Here is a 21,136-nt window from a genome sequence, read left to right on the forward strand (position 1 = left end):
ATAGGACCCCGGCCTTCACCAGTGAGTAGCTGGAGAAACTGGTGGAAGAGGGTCCTATCTCTGTATGAGCAGTTGTATGGTGCTCCAGGGCAACAGGTCAGTACAACGTCTTTTGTCCCACATGTTGGGTGATGTTTGACAATGAATGTCTGTGCACATTGACATGTTATGACTGATTTGTGTGGTATATTTTCAGTGTGCATGATCTGTGTATGTTGTGTGTGGCCAAAGGTTGCAGCTGTATTGGTATTATTTACACCATGTCCCCCATTTTCGGAAAGTTTCCCCTGCAGGTCAGCACCCACCAGAAAAAATGGTTATGGAGAGGCATTGCCAAGGATGTGCAGACCCTAGGTCTTGAAGACCGCAGAGGCTCAGCTGGCGTTGGCCTCCCAACGTGGAAGGGGTGCCAGTCGAACCCTGATCCCCCTAATGGCACGCATACTGGGGGTGGCCTACCCAGAGTTGGATAGGCGCTTGAGAACAGCACAGCAGCCACAAGGGGGTAAGTGTTGGCTGTTAAGTGACTTCTGCATGGATGTGTACTGTGACCCTCACTGGACTTGGGATTTATGTGGTCAGGTGAGATTTAGGGAGTGTACAGTCCTGGTTGTCACACCAATCATGTAGGAGTGTGACATGTTAGCTATGTAGAGCCATACAAGAACAGAAGTGGTGGTACTGTGACACACATTCAACTGTACGTATGGGTCGCTCAAATGTTCTATCATGTTACTGGCTGCATCCTCCATCTCTGGGTGCACTATAGTAGTACAAGGTGATCACATTGGCACTATATTTGGGTAATGACAGATATGTTTTGTTAACATTGCAATTGCTTCAGTTGCGACAATGGACCTCTGTACCACTTGTACTCCACACATTCCTGTCAGTTAGTTTGTGTGCACAGTTCCGAAGAGCTCAGAGTTGTTTCATCCTGTAATGGATGACATGTTTTTGTATTTGTATTTGTATTTGTAGAGCGCATTCCGGCTGTAGCATTGAAGCGCTAATCAGCAACAAGTAGAGAGTGACAGAGAACTAGAGAAATTGCGAGAATTACTATGGAAAGAGCTACGTTTTCAGCTGCTTCCTAAAGGCCATAAAGTTATGTTCCTTCCTAATAGACAAAGGGAGAGTGTTCCAGCACTTAGCTGCTGCTACTGCAAAAGCTATGTCACCCCATCTAGCCATACGACTATGAGGGACTGAGATCAAATGGAGTCCTGCTGACCTAAGCTGCTTCCCCGGCACATACCATCATAAAGAGGAACAAAGATATTCAGAACTAAACAAAGAGTCTTAAAAGTGATGTGCTTCTTGACAGATAGCCATTGTAACTGCTTCTGACTGCCACTAGCCAAAGCTGAGCGGGGGAGATCTAATATCAGGCGGGCAGCAGAATTCTGAATCATCTGCAATTTGTCAAGCGAGTCTTTGTCAATGTTTAGCATCAGGGCATTACAGTAATCCAATTTGGAGATCACCAAGTCAAGGGTGATGGTAATTCTAAGCTCCTTCTGAAGGTAAGGGAACATTTTCTTCAGGGTTTAAAGAATCCAAAAACATGCTTTGGTGGTGGAATTTACTTAGGACTTGAAGGACAAAGAGTTGTCGAACATAATCCCAAGATTTCTGGTAGAGGCTATGGGGACAGGCAGGTTGCTGGAGGATGGCAGCCACCAACGTGAGCTCCACAAATCCCTGCAAGAACCAAAGAGAGGGATCTCCGTTTTTCACCATTCCTTTTGAGCCAGTTAAATCCCATACAATTATTGATCGCACTCATTCAGCGATAGACTCTGCCGCCTGCTTCCTTATGAACGGGAATAATTAGCTGAGTGTCATCCGCATAAGAGGTGGTCAAAAAGCCAAATGACCAGATGAGTCTGACTAATGGGGCAATGTAAAGATTAAACGAAGTAGGACTGAGGGAAGAGCCCTGTGGGACTCCACAAAGTAATTGATATGTGGGAGCTCTGAAATCACCACAATTTACTATGGTAGATCTTTTGCCAAGGAAGAATTAAAAAATACTCAGACCCCTGCTTGGTGGAGACTTTGTGCCATTAAGTGTGACGAGATGGTATCAAAGGCGGCAGATAAATCCAATAGCACTAGAATAGCTCCATCCCCATGATCAACTAGTCTGTGAATAATACCCGAGGTGGTGATGATGGTGGATTCAGTGTTATGGGCTTTCCTAAATCCATAATGGGGGAAATTCTCCAGTAATCAGGGTCTCGTGATACACAGGCACAAGGGCCGAGGACACTAAGAGCCTCATTACAACCTTGGCGGGCGGCAACCATGGACAGGCTGGCGGGAAGGGGACTCGTAATCCCCTGGGCAACCGGTGGCCGGTGGCACTTCCGCCACGGTCGTAATCCGCGAGTTTGTACCACCAGGGTTGTAATGAGGCCCTAACTCTTGAGCAAGCTGCAATATGTGATGAGGGCTGGGATCAATGGGAGAGCCTGACGTAATACTCCTCAGAGGCTCTTTAATTCTCTCCATCCGTAGAGGCTGGAAGTTGGTAAGAATAGGAGAGTCTCTGCTGACTGAGCTATTTAAGTGCTCCTAGGGGTCTGGCACCACCAAAAAAGTGAGCAAAGCTGGCTTGAATTTGAATAAATTTGTTTGCAAAAAAAACTGCCAACCTTATTGTAAACTTCTTGTGGCTGGGTATGTTGGATCAGTCATTTAGCCAGTTGTCAGGCATGTAGTAGTTTTCAGTCAGGTGTCTAGGCTGCAGGGTTGAGGTGATCTCTGATAAGTTTGGGTATCACTTGCATGACTCTATTGTTATTGATTGCAAAATGGTCTCTTGTTTACCCGGCAGGGGCTAATTCATGTATTGTTTGCATGTGAAGTGGATGTGTGAGTTATCACCGTTTCCTCCTTTCTTGTTTCTCCCACTCTACTTCTCTCTACAACCATGTCTATGTATGCATTAGCATCATCTGGTGAAAGAGGAAGATGCAGCAGCCCATCGGGACCCAGGAGGATGGCACCAGCGAAGTCGAGGGGACCAGTGGGATGGAGGGCAAGGAGAGCACCACAGGGAGACATGAGTAACCACCACATCTGATTCAGATTCCTCCTCTAATGGTGGCTCCCATCTGGTCCCTCCCCAGCACCATCCTTGTCTGCCACCCCATTTACCAGCACTGCCCTCCCTGTAGCTCCCACCCAGTTGCCTGTGCCTCCTCACCCAGGTGGGTTGGCGTTTCCTTGGCCGCAGGCACCTCTGCCCCAGTCAGCCCTGCTGCCCTCAATGAGGAGGCTATTGACCTCCTGAGGTCCATCTCTGTGGGACAGACAGCCATCATGAATGCCATCCAGGGACTGGCATCCCAGATGCAGCAGTCCAATGCATTCCTTGAAGGCATTCACAGTGCCTTGTCTGGCCTGCAGAGATCGTTTCAGACTCTGGCCTCCTCATTGATGGCAGCCAGTGTCCCTTCATCTTCTGTCCCCCCTCCACCTACCTTTTCCCAACCACAACCCCTCTCCCTAAATTGGTCCAGGACACACATGCAGACCAGCAAACACCCACTACAACAGAAAAGGTGCGCAAAGACAGACATAAGCAATACAACACACATCTGCATACACAACAACAGACACGTCCCCCACCATCTCCTCCCTTACAGTCACATCTCCTCTCACACCTGCCAGCACTGCATCATCACACAATGGTCCTGCTAGCATTCCTGTCATACCCTCAATCACCACAACATCAGACTCACAGACACCCACCCCACACCCCACACACCACATCTGCACTCACAACAACTATGTTCTCTGCTACCTGCAGCACATCCACCTCACTTGCACATACCACCCAACATTCACTCACACAGCTCCCATTCCCTCTCCCTGCATCTCTACCCCCTCCTCCCAATGAATGTACACGCAACCACTGACCCACCCAACATTCACCCATCACAGACATGCACACATTGCACACACCAGCATCCATTTACAGCACACCAACACGAGCACTTCCTATGCCTCCACTCCCAAATCTCAATCAATGGAATTTAAGCATTTCTGTATTTCTGTAAATTGGACTTTCCATTTGGCAGATTTTGTATATATTTCAAATATTTTTCATGGTTACAATTACATCTGCCCACATTGCTGTGGTTGGCAAGATGAGATGCTTGTCCTGGTTTCCTTCTACTTGGTGGTGTGACATCTGTTTGCAATGGTGTATGAGGTCTGTGTATGGATTGTGTCTGTGTTGTTGCATGAGCTGGGTAGATGGCTTGTCCCATGTGCATGCTTTTATGTGTCTGACTGCTTGCTTGTAGGATCGTATGGGGTCTTGACTGCATCCGTGCGCATGGTGCTGAATCTATGGATTCCCTTGTATGTTGGTTGTATGTGATGTGTCACCTGTGTCATTGTTTGGATGTGTATTCACTGCTATTGATTGTGTGTCATTGCTACATACAGTTTATGGTGTGTGTGTATGTGTGGTGTTACAGAATGTGCCAGTCCATGCCTGCGCTGAGGTATTTGTGGTCTAGTTGTCGTTGTGTGGTTATGGGATGTGTTGGTGGTGTTTGTGTGTGTTGTGCTGTATGTTTGGCACATGTCTGCTTGGCTTTGTGTATGTATTGGGTACTTGGCTTTGACGTATTTTGTGTGTGCCTGTGTGTGGCCTTCACCATCTGTGCGGGGAATGTGTGTCATGTGTGGGAGTGTATCACTGCCATTTCCTCCACTCTGTGCTAGGCGTACTTACGGGTGTCGTCTTAATCGTTGTTGCTGGCCCTGAAGTTGTTTGGTGGGATACAATTCTGGGAAGACTAGCAGTTCTTTGCCATGGCGGCTGCGGATGCATCTCTGTGGCAGGAGGTAGGTGTCTCCTTTCGTACTCTCTGTTTCCACCAGGTTTTTCATTGCGGCCAGCCCGCCCGTTATTTCCTGGAGGTGTGCTAACTCAGAATGTAGTGGACAGGACATTGGTTTCCGCCACCCTGAAGTTGCCTACTGCCGCCGGATGCTGCTCATCAGCGGTGGTGGTACTGGGGGTAAGTTGTCTGTGTTGCGGTGGGTTCACTACCTTACTCGTTATGTGGCAGTCTGCACAGTCACCCTGGCGTCAGTCACAACACTGCCACCGGCGTGGCGGTCAGGCTACTGTCAAACTCGGAATGACTATCTGAGTTTTCAAGACCTAATTGTTTTAACTCTTGCGCAAGGTCCATGGGAAGAAAAAAGTATTTTAGTTGTGTGTTGAAAGCTGGTCAAGGGGCAACAGTGCAGTTTTGCTCCTCCTATGGATTTCCAGGCTCTTGGTGTGCAGCCAGAGAAAGGCTGCCTTGAAGGTTGATTTTGTTTGGAGGCAGAATTTCAAGTACTAGAAGGTCAGAGCTGTGGTGGTAATGGAGGTCTTCTGAAATCTTTTTATGCTAGGTAGGTTGAGTGTTCAGAATATATGAGATTGTGTACTATGTAGGCAAGTGAGTAAATTAATCTACCCTAATCATTGTGGCCTGCTCTTGAGATTAGACTGGCCACTGCCTGAAGGGAGGATTTCTTAGTTCTTTTATTCGGGAGGCAGATAATTCTTTGGGTGATGTTTAGGACATATGGGAGAATCAAATTTACTATCCTAACTCCAGTTTCACAAGAACTAGGGTAGATGCAAAAATTAAGGGGTAAGATTTATCATTCTAATCTCAGTTCTGCAAACTTTGAGGGCTATGCAAATATTAGGCGGTTAAGACGAACTCTAGTCCCACAATCACTTGGCAGAATGCATAAAAATGGAACAGATGTACTATTCTAACTTTAGGCCTACAAACATCAGTGAATGTGCATATGATGGGAGGGTCAGATTAACTATTCTAATTACTATTCTGCAAACACTGGAGAAAATGCAACCATTAATGGGGGTCAGATTTACTATTCAAACTCCAGTCCCAAAACATTGATGAAAGTGCAAAAATAAATTATTATTACATTATTTGTTGCCACATATGTTGTGGAAAGTGTATTTCAGACCCCCAGACACTGATAAAAGTGCAAAAATAAAGGAAGACAAACTATTCTACTTCCAGTCCTCCAATCCTGAATATGTTGTGAAAAGTGCATATAATTCTGGAGAGGAATGCTAAATTCCATTTAAAAACTGCAATTCTTTATTTTGTTTTATATTTTCATGTAATGCCTCATATAGGATTAAATTAAATTTTATGTGGTTTATGTATCACCTTTTAGGGTCCAAATATGTTCTTCTACATAAAATGTAAACCGTAAATTTACCTTACCCCTAATTAAAAACAAAAAAATAAATAACTAATTAAATAAATGCATATAAGCATAAATAACTTCATCTAAAATAGGAACCTAATTGTTTTTAAATAATTGATTAATTATAAATTTCTATAAACACATTAGTACTAGACACACTAATTACACGTTATCCCCCAATTCTTTATTGAATTTTCACATTAAACACACAGTGCACATTACAACCTACTTAAAAAGAAAACTTAAAAAAGAAAGTTACATTTGCTTCCCTACAAAACACACATTGTATTCTATTAAAAAATGATATTAAGAAATAAAAATGATTGCTAAATTTTATGTAAAACACTACCCAATCAAGAAGCATAGATATTTGTATTATTCAATATCAATAACTATTAAATTTGTAATAATTAAAGGATACAAAAAGATATACACTCCCCATTCAATCCATCAAATCCCCAAAAATACCTCAAATAAATAAAAATCAAAAGTAAAACACACATAAGAAATTATATATTTATATTTTAAAATATAACCAACAAGCAATATGATAATAATGCAAATTACAAAATATAGAGGACCTGATTTGCAAAGGTAAACTGATACTTTTGAGTAAGTATACTATTTTTTTGCTGTTCACAAACTCAGATTTAATAGTAAGTTTAAGAGTGCGGAGACTCCCCAGTTGGGGAGGAAACTCTGCACATAAGAAGATAATTCTGTTCTCGTTTCCACTATGCCGTCGTGATGGTTTAACAGTTGGCTTTCTACTTCTCGTGGAGAAGGAGCAAAGGTCAAACAGTACCAATATGGGATAGCAATTTGGACCTTATCTTCTGATTTCCAAGCTGGTGATGCTACTGCTGCCACATTCTGTGTCTGCTCTACCAGAGGTCTTAATTAAACTAAAAGGAATAGGTAGTGCCAAAACTGTCGGATGTTTTCCTTGCTTTAGACTATTCTCTGGATGCTTGCGGGGATTCTTGAAGGTATCTTGACCTGTGATGTGAATGTATTGCTGATTCCTATTAGAGGCGTTAAACCTCTAGCCTAGATGGTATGGTACCAGAATACTATTGCCAGAGTGTGAAGTGAGTTATGCTGAGCACTGGAAGTGCTGTGGGATATTTTTGAGACTATACTGACTAGGTGCAGATGGAGCTTGTTAAATTTGTCTAAGTCACAGATTGCTGTACACTCTTGCATAGAGTGATTGAGTGAAGAACCTGTCAAGGAGTTCACCAAATGTGTGACAGTGCTTGGGATTGTCCGCATTCTTGTGGAGGTATTGCTGTTGGGCGTCTTGAAATAAGCAGTCTTGACCTATAAGATGAGACACTTATGGTTGGTGTGAGCATCTTTAGGGTTGTCAGTTTACTGTCACTTCTTAGCCAGTCCTTGAGTGGTTAATTTACTGTTGATTGTCGTTATGTTGCCGGGCATAAATGGAGTGTGGTATCAGGAAGTTAGGGTATAAATCATTTACTAGGGTTCAATCATCAATGTTAGGGTCTGACGTGGCAGCCAGTGATGTCAGGCCTTCTTAAAGTTAATCTTTAGTCCATCATCTTAGATGGCTTTGCCTGACATGAGTGAGTGTGCGATATTGCAGTGCAACAAAGGCTACAGTGGATTAATCAGTCAAGACGACATGGTGTGGTTAGTGGCAGGTGAGGCTAGTCATGTGTGACAAGCGATGTGATATCAGCCACAGCAGCAGGATGACTAACATGACAACGACATTTATGTCTGCTTTGAATGCTTGGCTGCTGTTGAAGGGCAATTAATGAGGAGGAATGAAATGGTCAGTGTGAGAGACAGTGGAAAAGCAGTAAAGAAGTTAGCAGTTGAAGTGTGGTTCCTAAAGAGTTGTGAATGGCCATCATAACTGTGGGACAACGAAAATGCAAACTCTTTAGACACGTTGGGTCGGTAGTTGTGTTAGTTGCTGAGACTCAAATGGATTAGGACATGAGAGGTGCTAAATGTGAAAGTTCTGCAAAAATATGGCACCAGCTCTGGTCGAGTTTATGAGTGTCCAATTGATCAGCTGAATAGCCAGATCTTTGGGGACTTTTGGAAGTCAGGAAGAGCGGGAGTGGGCAGTAGATGAAAGGGCAACACGTTCCATGTCATAGCTGCTAGGTAAGAGAAAGAGCAACCTCCCCATCTGCTATGTTCGATGCGGGTGAGGGTTAGCAAAAGGGACGAGGAGTGGAGGTGTCTGGTGGGCTGATGGAAGTTCAAGCAGGGGTCTGCTGTTGTGTAGGGCCTTGTATGCATGGGTCTGAGCTTGAACTTCCATGTTTCCTTACAGGAGGCTAGTGGAGTTCACCGAGGTAGGGGTGATGTGAGTTTGTCTAGGGAGATCTGGAACGTGTCAGGCTGCATTGTTCTGTATGGTTTGTAAATCATCAGAGAAGGTGAGCTGCGATCCCAGTGTAGAGAGCATTGCCATAGTCTAGTTGGCTGGAGATGAGGGCCTGAGTGATGGTGTGTCTTGAGGTTTGGGGTAGCCATTTGAATATCTTACAAAGCATGGGATGAAGAAGCAGGAGGAGGAGACAGAGTTGACCTGAGTCGTCATGGTTAGCTTATTGTCCAGAATGATGCCTAGGTTCCTAGCATGGTCAGTGGGGTAGGAGGAGGTATGAGTTCTGAGGGCCACCAGGATGCATCCATGGGGAGCTTTTGTTTCTAAAAATTGGTACCTCTGTCTTGACAGTGTTGAGCTTCAGGCAGTTGTCCTTCATCCATTTGGTGACTACTGTCACGCAGTTGTGGAAGTTGGTCTTGGTGTTGGTGGTGTCTTCAGAGAGGGAGAAGATGTTTTGTGTGTCATCGGCGTAGTATATGATGTTGAGTCCATGGGTTTTGGCGATGCTGGCCAGAGGTGTACATGGCTCCTGGTTGAGCATTGGTCAGCATGAAGAGAAAATAGTGCTAGCGGATTTTCTAGGCAGGGTGTGTAACATGCTCATGACATTGCTTAGGTTAGATATACCTGTATGGCAAGTAGAGATGTGATGTATGCATGAGTTTAAAAGATGATTGGGACACAGTGTGTAGAGACAGAAACTCTGCACACTGTGTAGTTGATAAGAGATGTATTCAATAAGAGAGGAGGTGAAATCATCTACACTGATGCTGTTGACTGTTTTTCGGGCCTGGACGTTAGTTCCTTATTTTGTAGAATTACATGTTGACTCTGAAGCTCCCACGGATTCCATTTCTTCTTCTGGCTCACAATCGTTATAGCTGTTTATTAGTTTCTTGTCAGTTAAGTAACCAGTGTTTCTACCATTTTGTGGTTCTCAATAAAGAGCCCTTTAAGCTCACAGGCTGTGCTCTTGAAATAATCAAATAGATATATCTGGTGTGGCCCAGGCCTTCCTGCTCTGATGAACCAGCTCCTTTAGTGCAGTGAAGCAGATCACATGCTCTGACCCTTGCTGGCTCGGGTCACCATTTTATGTTGCGTGTTTTAAGGTTGTGGGTGTTAAACAATATGTTCCTTAATTACACCATTCAAGATACTAATATGCACAACCTTAATGACGTGAGTGTGGTGTCGTCACTACTGAAAGTGTGAATATAACCATACCCTCACAGTTAGCGTTCCTCTTTCTTCTTTTAGGTTTGCCCTGAAGGGATGCAGAATGTGACATCAGTTCACGAGTTCCTCTTCACAGGATTCTCCCATCTCACTGGATACGAGAGCCTCCTCTTTATGCTGTTCTTATTCATATATCTTATCACAGTTCTGGGGAACAGTCTGATATTTACTCTTATCTGGGTAGATTCTCACCTGCACACCCCCATGTACTTCTTTCTCAGTAACCTGTCTACTTTAGATCTCTGCTACTCATCTTCTACCACCCCCCAAATTCTACGCAACCTTCTTATGGAGAGAAAATCAATTTCCTTCCAGGCCTGCATGGCTCAGCTCTTCTTCCTGATCTCTTGCGCTGGTGGAGAGTGCATTCTCCTCGCTGTGATGGCGTATGACCGATACGTTGCTATTTGTATTCCATTACATTACCCCACCATCATGATCAGAAAGACCTGCATCCAGCTGGCTGTTGGCCCATGGGTGATTGGAATCCTCAATTCGATGCTTCACACTGTCCTGACTTTCTCTTTACCTTACTGTGGTCCCAACAAAATCCAGCATTTCTTTTGTGATGTTCCCCAGCTTCTCAAGGTGTCCTGCGTGGACACCAGCCTCAATGACACAGTGCTGCATGTTGTGACCGTGTTTGTGGGTTTTGGACCATTCTTCTTCATCATCCTCTCTTATGTCAGAATCATCTCATCTGTGCTGAAGATCCACTCTGTAGCAGGGAGGTCCAAGGCCTTCTCCACCTGCGGGTCCCACCTGACAGTGGTATCTTTGTACTACGCAACCATAATATTCAATTACAACCGACCAGCTGGTGGGTACTCAGCACACGTAGATACGCTGGCCTCAGTGCTCTTTTGTATAATTACACCTTTGTTGAATCCAATTATTTACTCCCTGAGGAACAAGGATGTGTTAGAGGCTATTATCAGAGTGACTCTTAGTTTATCAGGAAAACTTTGAAATTGTATTTCTGTCTCTGAGAGAACATTGGTCCTCAAAAGTGCTGTATATTTTCATTCAGTAAAATTACAAATGTCATTTTAGGATATAGTCATTTCTTCATGAAGTTTACTGTCCAACTTGATGTTGGAGCACACAACAGAATCAGTAATTTATTAGTATAAGTATGCTGCAAACACATTAAAAGGGTGTAACTGCAGAAAACCTATTCATAGAATGTTAAATTGGACATTAATTGAAGGATGTTATTCTACAGTAATCTAGACTCAGTGGAATAACAATTCATAACATTTTGGCACATTTGTCAATGACTAAATTGTTGGCTAACTAGTTAATTCCTAAGATGTCATGTCAAGGGTAGATTTTTGAAGTTTGGTAAATGTGTTGTCCTGTAAAGATTTAACCCTAATGTGTATCATAAGTAATTTCATCTAAGAACAACAAATTGTATGTAGCGTCACCTTACTAACACTTCTATTCATATTGTATGATCTGGACATTGCATAAGTTATCTTTGAATTTTCCATCAGGACATGTGAGTTAAATGAGCCTAGATTACAAAATACCAATATCATAGCATCTGGCTAATCTAATGTCCCCTTTAGTGCCAAAGCTCCATGAAGTTGAATTGGCTGTGTCATTTGAAGAGCTTTCGATTTGAGAAGACTCTCCCTATGACTTTTTTAAAGTTCCTTCCAAATATCAAGGGTTTGTGGGGGCTTACTTAGGAAAGTTAGTTGCCCATGTTGGTGTCTAGATGACTAAATTGTGGGCTGTAGCCCGCCACACAATGGTGAACTCTGAGACCTGGTAAGCTCCCACAAGGGGTGAGAAATTTTACTGTGAATTCTGTCACTGGCAGTGCCAATCAAGTTCCCATACTGTGACCACCTACTCCGGACGTCAAAAATCAACATGCATTTGCCCTAGCTCTCTAATGAAAGAATTCCACCGCAACCTGCACATTACCAGAGTAGATGGGTTTACCGATGTACAGAATATGGAAACCTGCCTGGAAACTTTACTTAGCTACCTCTTTGGTAGAGGACAGTTCTCCCACGTTTCAATGTTGAATGAGCACAGTGGCATAAGAAAGCCCTTTGCAGCCCCGGTGGTGCGGGAGGCAATGCACTCCAGGGGACTACCTCCGCACAGTACCCTGGCCTGGGAGCCCCTTAGTGAGTCCAGAGGGGAGGACCTGAGCTCCAGGCCCCCCTTTAGCACAGTGCGATGGCCTGAGAGCTCCTGAGTGGGTCCCCCTGAGCTCTGCCCCTCCTTAGCACAGTACCCTGGACTTGGAGCTCCTGAGTGAGTTCAGAGGGGGCCTCTGAGCTCAAGGTGCCCAGAAGCTCCAGGGCCCCCTCTGGCACAGTACCCTGGTCTGAGAGCACCTGAGTGAGTCCAAAGGGGTCCCTCTATGTAATGTGAGGGGCAGCCTCAAGTTTCATTATGCCACTAAATGAGCACACATATCCGTGGCAACTGCCTGGAGCTCCACTACATGATGACTAGCAAGGCTGTTCAGCTATTGTAGGAGGCTGGCCTGGCTTGTAGTGGGTACCAGAGGTACTTACACTTTGTGCCAGGTCCAGTTATCCCTTATTAGTGTAGAAGAGGTGGTTCTAGCAGCTTAGGCTGATAGAAGGTAGCTATGGCAAAGCAGCTTAGGCTGAACTAGGAGACATGTAAAGCTCCTACTATACCACTGGTGTCATATGCACAATATCATAAGAAAACACAATACACAGAAGTACTAAAAATAAAGGTACTTTATTTTTATGATGATATGCCAAAAGTATCTCAGTGAGTACCCTCAGTATGAGGATAAGTTATATACACAAGATATATATACACAAACCAACATTATGCAGATAATAGCAAAAGGAAGTAATGCAAGCACTGTAAAGTTACAGGGGCAACACAAACCATATACTCCAAAAGTGGAATGCGAACCACGAATGGACCCTAAGCCTATGTGAGCTTGTAGAGGGTCGCTGGGACTGTAAGAAAACAGTGAGGGTTAGAAAAATAGCCCACCCCAAGACCCTGAAAGGTAGGTAAAGTGCACCTACAACCCTCAGAGAGCACAGAAGTCGTTATAAGGGGATTCTGCAGGAAGAACAAACACCAGCAATGCAACAACAGTGGATTTCTGGACCTGAGTACCTGTAAGACAAGGGGAACAAGTCCAATAGTCGCGACAGTGTCGAGAGTGGGCAGGATCCCAGGAAATGCCAGCTGAGGGTGCAAGGAAGCTGCCACCTGTTAGAAGAAGCTTGGAGTTCTGCAAAAAAGAAGAGGACTAAGAACTTCCCCTTTGGAGCATGGATGTACCACGTCATGAAAAAGCTTGCAGAGGTGTTCCCATGCAGAAAAACCGCAAACAAGCCTTGCTAGCTGCAAGGGTCACAGTTAGGGTTTTTGGGTGCTGCTGTGGCCCAGGAGGGACCAGGATGTCGCCACTTGGAAGAGGAGACAGAGGAAATGCCCAGCAATGTAGGGAGCCCTCACAGAAGCAGGCAGCACCCGCAGAACTACCTGAACAGGCACTTAGACAAAAAAAAGTGAACGGGAGTCCACCTGAAGTCACAAAAGGGAGTCCCACGATGCCGGAGTATAACTCAGAAGGTTGTGCACTGCAGGTTAGAGTGTCGGGGACCCAGGCTTGGCTGTGCATGAAGGAAATCCTTGAAGAGTACACAGGAGCCGGAGCAGCTGCAAATCACACGGTACCCAGCAATGCAGTCTAGCGTGGGGATGCAATGACTTACCTCCACCAAACTTGGACTGAAGAGTCACTGGACTGTGGGAGTCACTTGGACAGAGTTGCTGAGTTCCAGGGACCACGCTCGTCGTGCTGAGAGGGGACCCAGAGGACTGGTGAAGCAGTCTTTTGTTGCCTGCGGTTACAGGGGGAAGATTCCGTCAACCCACAGGAGATTTCTTCAGAGCTCCTGGTGCAGAAAGGAGGCAGGCTACCCCCAGAGCATGCACCACCTGGAAACAGTCGAGAAAGCCGGAGTATGAAGCGATACAAGGTTGCTAGTAGTCGTCTTTGCTACTTTGTTGCGGTTTTGCAGGCATCCTGAGCAGTCAGCGGTCGATCGTTTGGCAGAAGGTGAAGAGGGAGATGCAGAGGAACTCTGGTGAGCTCTTGCATTCGTTATCTGGTGGGATCCCCAAAGCAGAGACCCTAAATAGCCAGAAAATGAGGTTTGGCTACCTAGGAAGGAGGATTGGCTACCAAGAGAGGTAAGAGCCTATCAGAAGGAGTCTCTGACGTCACCTGCTGGCACTGGCCACTCAGAGCAGTCCAGTGTGCCAGCAGCACCTCTGTTTCCAAGATGGCAGCGGTCTGGGGCACACTGGAGGAGCACTGAGTACCTCCCCTGGGAGGTGCAGGTCAGGGGAGTAGTCACTCCCCTTTCCTTTGTCCAGTTTCACGCCAGAGCAGGGCTGGAGGATCCCTAAACCGGTGTAGACTGGCTTATGCAGAGATGGGCACCATCTGTGCCCATCAAAGCATTTTCAGAGGCTGGGGAGGCTACTCCTTCCCAGCCTTCACACCTATTTCCAAAGGGAGAGGGTGTAACACCCTCTCTCTGAGGAAATCCTTTGTTCTGCCTTCCTGGGCCAGGGCTGCCTGGACCCCAGGAGGGCAGAAACCTGTCTGAAGGGTTGGCAGCAGCAGCAGCTGCAGTGGAGACCCCGGAAAGGCAGTTTGGCAGTACCCGGGTTCTGTGCTAGAGACCCGGGGATCATGGTACATGGCCATGTTCGGAGTTACCATTGTGACGCTGTACATAGGTAGTGACCTATGTACAGTGCACGCGTGTAATGGTGTCCCCACCATAGTTCCCTCTAAACTGCGCACCTGTGCGGGCGCGCATGTCTAGGTTTCCCCCCGCACAGACACCTACAATCAACACGCACTCCGAAGCACTGCTACATTCATTAAATGCTTCACTGGGAGATTGAAGTGTTGCTGATGGGGGTGACGCTGCGCTTCCAAATGCATTTTTAAAGACACATTTTTGTCTTTAGAAATGCTAATGGAGGACGTGTGAATGCCTGCAGGGCAATCATGAAACAGCTGGAGAGAATTTCCAAAGCTTTTCCTGTAGCCCAAGTCCATTCTGCCAAGTCCACAGACCTGTGACTCCTCCACTTTTAATTTCTATTTCACTGTGCACCTCCTGGAGTCACTATTTTGGCTGCACACACATACTTGTCTGAGGCGATATGTTATAAAGTAACATTATTTGAATGAATGGATGAATGAGTGAGAGAATAAGAGAATTAGTGCAGAAGTGTTTGAGTGATTAATGAAATCAGCGAGTGAAAATAAAGCATTCTGCAGTTGGGGTCTTATGCAGTGTAATACAGTGACTCACTCAGCCAAACAGCCTCTATCTCTCCCCAAAACAGGAAGTGTGACTCAGCATATTTTTCAGAGAGGAACACCAGCCCTGCGTTACTCCAGATGTAGTAACCTTGAAGGTTACCTTGTATGGCTTGATCAATCTGGCATTAGTGCTGCGTTGCCGTTGCGCCCCCCTATAATGTGCAAGGGGAAGCAACACTATGATAAATATGGATCAATGTACAATGCCTTACAATGTTAATGCAAGCATGTCTGCTATTTTTAGGCAACAGCATATTTTCTTTTTTTTTACGTTTGTTATTTCAATTTATATTCCATATGTGGCTGAACTTGTGTATGTGTTGTATTGTGGTTGCGGAAGTTGGTGAATGCAAGATAAATCACTTATTTATGGATGCACAAGTGCAGGGATGGGTGACAGGGTGCATGTATGACTTATTCAGTGTCTAAACCACTCAGTGACGAAGAAGCAACCTTAAATAAAAAGTAATCCCTATTGGCATTGCCAATGCTTGTTATGTACCTTTAAGTGGTAGCTGGTTGCCTTGCCTTGTTGCACATCTTATCACTCAGTGGCGCACACAAGCAAGAAAAGTGCACCCGCCAACATTCTATTGCCGCATATGAGAAAGAAAAATTAGAGGGAACATTGGCCCCGCACTCACAAAGTCCGGGGAATTTGCCCTGAACGATGTGGGGGCACCTTGGCTAGTGCCAGGGTGCCCACACACTAAGTAACTTTGCACCCAACCTTCACCAGGTGAAGGTTAGACATATTGGTGACTTAAGTGCAGTGGTAAATGGCTGTGAATTAACGTGGACGTTATTTCTTGCAGGCTGCAGTGGCAGGCCTGTGTAAGACTTGTCAGAGCTCCCTATGGGTGGCAAAAGAAATACTGCAGCCCATAAGGATCTCCTGGAACCCCAATACCCTGGGTACCTCAGTACCATATACTAGGGAATTATATGGGTGTACCAGTATGCCAATGTGAATTGGTAAATTTAGTCACTAGCCTGTTAGTGACAAATTTGGAAAGCAGAGAGAGCATAACCACTGAGGTTCTGGTTAGCAGAGCCTCAGTGAGACAGTTAGGCATCATACAGGGAACACATATGGGCCACAAACTTATGAGCACTGGGTCCTGGCTAGCAGGGTCCCAGTGACACATAACAAACATACTGACAACATAGGGTTTTCACTATGAGCACTGGTTCCTGGCTAGCAGGATCCCAGTGAGACAGTGAAAACACCCTGACATATACTCACAAACAGGCCAAAAGTGGGGGTAACAAGGCTAGAAAGAGGCTACTTTCTCACAGCTATCACCACCATTGGCTCCGAAGATGCAATGCTAAAGCTGGTCAAAGAATGCCAAGACCTGAAATATAAAGGCTTATCTATCTTGCTGTTCCCAGAATTCACACTCACGCTCTTTTCTGAGTATCAAAAGAAAAATACAAAAGCTCAGAATTCAGTTTACAATGCTATATCCATCACATCTTAAATTTACTGTGAAAGACCAGATTCAGATCTTTAGCAATCCCCAACTGTCTAGACTTCTCCTGAAGAACCACACTAAGGATGCTCAGACCTCCCTGCGGGTCAGATCACACAAGTGAACACTGATGATCCAAATGTGAATAATGAGACAAGCTCAAGTGTCTGGGGATTGATTCCTGGTGCTCTCCTTGGCATCCTCCTATAGTCTAATGATCTTCAGATGGACTCAGTTTAGGATTGGAGTGGACCTATGGGTATTCCAAGAGGAAGGGGGGGATGTGTTCTCTAAGGCAGCCTCCACTGTACTGCAGTGCTTTGCTTGTTGTCACCCCTCTCCTTTAGACTGTGTTGCACTTTTACTCCGTTAATAGGTTGGGATATTGTTGTTAGATTTTTGTTTTACTTAAGGCAACTTATTGAATCTGGTGTACCCATGCAACAGACAGTTTTTTACCCAGTTCAGCAACCATGCGAGAGATATCACAATATGGTTCTGCAGATTCTGCCTACTGATTCTCAGAACTGGACGGCTGACTCATTTTGGTTTAGGATACTATATCCATCTCCAGAAGATCCTTGTGGCAATGAACCTTTGCACAATCTTATGGGAAGGAAACTGGAACACAATTTTGACCAAACACCAAGACAGGGAAAAAAATTCCACAGGGAGACCTTGTCGCGTGAGCTCTCATTATCCTAATGAGGTTGCTGGATTTGGGTGGCAGTATCACCTGAATTGTGGGGAACTGAGTCCAATCCCACATCATGTCAAAACTGTCGGCCTAATCTGTTTCGGGCCAAGTAGCAGCGCCTCATCTCTGCCCAAGAGCAGGGATGATAGTGACAAATGAATGCATGAAAAGAATGACTTCTCAGGGAAATCGTGGTGTATCAGATCCCATCCTTTCCTCTCAGTTACTTTAGTCTCACACATGTAAAGACAAACAGAAGCAGAGAATGGTTCAATAAGATGTATTGCAACAACTGCATCTTAGATACAATGGCATAAATTGCAATAATTAGAATGATGAAACATGCTGGAAGTAAAATGGTGACAAGAAAAGTAAAACACAGGAAAAGTCCCACCATTCTGTCACTGTGTGCAATATATGTGGTTCCTACCTAAGCTATGTTAGAGCACAGAATGCTAAGCCTTAATCAGCTCTTCAGGATTCCTCCCTGGGAAGACATCAACCCCCACACCTGAGCAAGGAAACCTGTTGTCTATAGATACACCATCCCATGTAGGCCAGGGACCCGGTAATCTCAGCAAGCAGCTTTAATTGAGTCAATCAGCATGCAGTTGTGGTCATCTGTCTGGAATCTCCCTCTAACATGCAAGGGACAGAGAAACAGTTTTATAATAAAACAACTAATGTTCTGGGAAAATGTCCCCACATAAGGATGTGCATGTATCTGTGAGTGTTGGAGACACAGTTAACCTCTTTGCCTGCAACTCTTTCTTGCTGCAGTCTGGAGGAAAGCACAAAGTGAGAAGAAGAATGTTTTGCTAAGAAACACAATGTTTTGCCAGGTGAAAGAGCAACTAGATAATGAAAATAAAACAGCCCCACAAATGTGGCCTATGCTGAAATAATAAAAAATTAAGCTGAATAAAATGTAACTAGGTTAAAGGGCACAAGCAACAGGCCTAGTTGCTAAAATAACGTGCCTAAAGGTAGCACCAAAATGGCTATACAACACCCTTTCAGGAGCAACATATTCTTAAAATTATGCAAAAATGATAAATTGTGCCACGTGTGGACATGACGTTCAAGGAGTTTGGAATTGAGATATTTATCTGAGTTCATGATGCTCAATCCAGCACTGATTTCTGGATCATGAGTATGCATTGTCATGAGTGGAGAGCTCCTCCTGAATAACTAAAATGCTTTCTGACTCTCTTTGACTCTGTGTTCAGGCTGGAGGTTGGTGAGGGGATATTAAACTATTTCAGCAATAATGAGCATTTTGTAGAGAGGCCAGTGCCTTTTAGGAGGGCATTTGGGTGTTTGCATTTACAAACAGTTGGGATTCATCTAGGGGCAGCCTGGACAGACTGGACACAGAAATATCTTCCCTTGAAATTTGCAATGCTCAACATGCTAAAACAAATTCTGAAACAAATCCTAGCGGACCATAAAGACATGTGGAAAAACAATTATAACTTCAAGGGGAATACACTCGAGCACAACACTGTGGTGAGGGTAACTGCCCAAGAGGTTGCCCAAGAGGCTCTCTGCCTAGACTTTTGTGCCCAGTTTGGTCTGTGAAAAAAATGATGCAAAAAATGTTAATACTATCCTAAGAAACACTGCAAGTACACTAGATTCCCTTTAGGAGTATATCCAACATTTATATACCTTCTAGTTTCAGACCTTTTTCTGTTCTTCCACAGGTCCAGAAAGGTCCAAATACTTTTTTTGGTGCAGCCACAAACAGAAAAAAGGTTATTTCTAGTTTGCAAAGCCATGCCAACACCTCGATCATGTTAAAACCTCAGTTCATCACTTGTGAATCAGCTTCATCATGTTTCTAGCTTGAATACGTAAACCTACATAAAGATCAGAACCTCTCACTAACCCCGATTGAATGACAGCTTATCTCCCACCTCAGTCCTGCTTCTGGCCACCCCTAAAATGTAAACCAAGACGCAATCTTTAAAAGTAATGAATAGATCCATATTTACTCCATATTTGCTCATCCCTTTAAACAAGGGTGGGGAACAACATGTTGTCATTAGATAATCAGTAATAGCACCGTCAGTAACAAAACCAGTGTGTGGCATAACTTGCGCCTTCATGTCCTTAATAGAACTGAAAGTTCTTGACACATAAGCTACAACATTTTTCATTCTTTGGCAGGACCATAGGCTCTGATTATGCTTGTTTAATGCTTTCCTATATCAATAGAAACAACATCTGTTGTAGGTGCATAATAAAATGTTTCAAAATTAGATTCTCCTGATTTGCCCAGGTACTTAAAAACATTAAACAGAACTCCATCAGGAGAACAAAACTGCTAAATCTAGAGCTCTCACAACCGGTGCATATTTACAAGGAGCTTGTGCCGCTGTCGCATCATCTTTTTTATATACCAGATGCGCTTTGTTAGCTCCATGTTCACAAGGTGACGCATTTGACCTTTGTCATACAAAACCTGTGTGAGAACAGGCTGTCACACAGTTTATATTGCATTCAGGGTAGGCATTTCGTCAAAAAATCTCACTTACAACTGAAGCAGTGATATTTACCCGTATTGGAATGTATGATGCTTCTTTCATGTGTCTCGCCAAAATTCCTACGCCTCCATTCCCCAGGCGAAGGTACTGATGCATTGGCTGTCTAATAGGAATCTGACCATCTGAAGTCGCTTAACACACTGGAATAAGTTATTAAATCACATCCCCTCGACTAGTAACAGGTCTACACATGTGACAATCATGTTGAAGGACTCTTTGACCAACCAGGGACCAAGGCACCTATGTTATCATCATCCACTGCAGCAATGCAATGTGACGTTGTGTACTCCATTGAAGGACATGTCAGGATTGTCACTTCTCCATAGAGGAATGGGTCCCCAAGTCCAGCCAAGCGTACTCCAAAGCCACAACAGGTAAGTATATTTATAAGGTAGGTAACTCAAGAATTGTCACTTTACATTACAACATATACTGGGTTCCACTCACATTCAAGTGTCACTCACTATGTCACACATACTTAGTTCTCCAAGTACACATAAGTAGACTATGCCTACTGTAATGTGATACATAGCCTTACTTCAAACCTCTCTACATTACTTCCAGGACCAATGCAATATTGTACAAGGTGTCTGTTTCACCATTTTATAGGCTATTGCATTGGTCCCCACACATTAGGCTACTTATGTCAGGTAGAACTGATGCATTGCCTCTGTTTTTTGATGCATTGCTGAAGTTGTGTCACTCATGAGGCCAACTTCAGTAATGCACCACTTTTGGAGCCAATGCATTGCAGCATCCTTCCCACTGATGCTTCAGGATTTCTGACTCATCGCTGCCATGCCATGGTGCCCTGTATTGTAAACACAATGCATCAATGGCATTGTAACCTATCTTGTCACAGCACAAGAAACTTTCATGCACCGCTGCCACAACACAGCAATGCATTAGTCTTTGTAAATATGCCTCAACATCCTTAACTTGAACGATAATTGCAATCTTGACAAATTATTATCATCCGGTCAGTGCTCCAGGAACTGCAAAACCACATTAGCATCCTATAACGTGAAGTATCTTGGTTTGGAAGATTAGAAAACCTGACACACTTCATCATTTACAGACCATCAGGGGTTCACTGACAGGCTTATCATATATAGTAGCATGCCAGGCTGAAATGGAAGAAATAGAAGAAAAGGA

General features: G+C 44.4%; 1 protein-coding gene across 1 annotated transcript; it reads left to right on the plus strand.

The window, feature by feature from the left end:
• The first annotated feature begins 9,922 nt into the window (after positions 1 to 9,922).
• Positions 9,923 to 10,855, plus strand: LOC138270118 (olfactory receptor 5V1-like). The gene has a single exon (XM_069218846.1). The coding sequence runs from the start codon at positions 9,923 to 9,925 to the stop codon at positions 10,853 to 10,855; it is 933 nt and encodes a 310-aa protein (XP_069074947.1).
• Positions 10,856 to 21,136: the final 10,281 nt, after the last annotated feature.

The sequence above is a fragment of the Pleurodeles waltl genome, chromosome 2_1, assembly GCF_031143425.1.
Source record: "Pleurodeles waltl isolate 20211129_DDA chromosome 2_1, aPleWal1.hap1.20221129, whole genome shotgun sequence".
In the NCBI taxonomy this organism is placed as follows: Eukaryota; Metazoa; Chordata; class Amphibia; order Caudata; family Salamandridae; genus Pleurodeles; species Pleurodeles waltl.

Bases quoted from the DNA above. Each gene is read 5' to 3' on its own strand.
- LOC138270118 (XM_069218846.1), top strand. From the start codon at position 9,923: ATGCAGAATGTGACATCAGTTCACGAGTTCCTCTTCACAGGATTCTCC.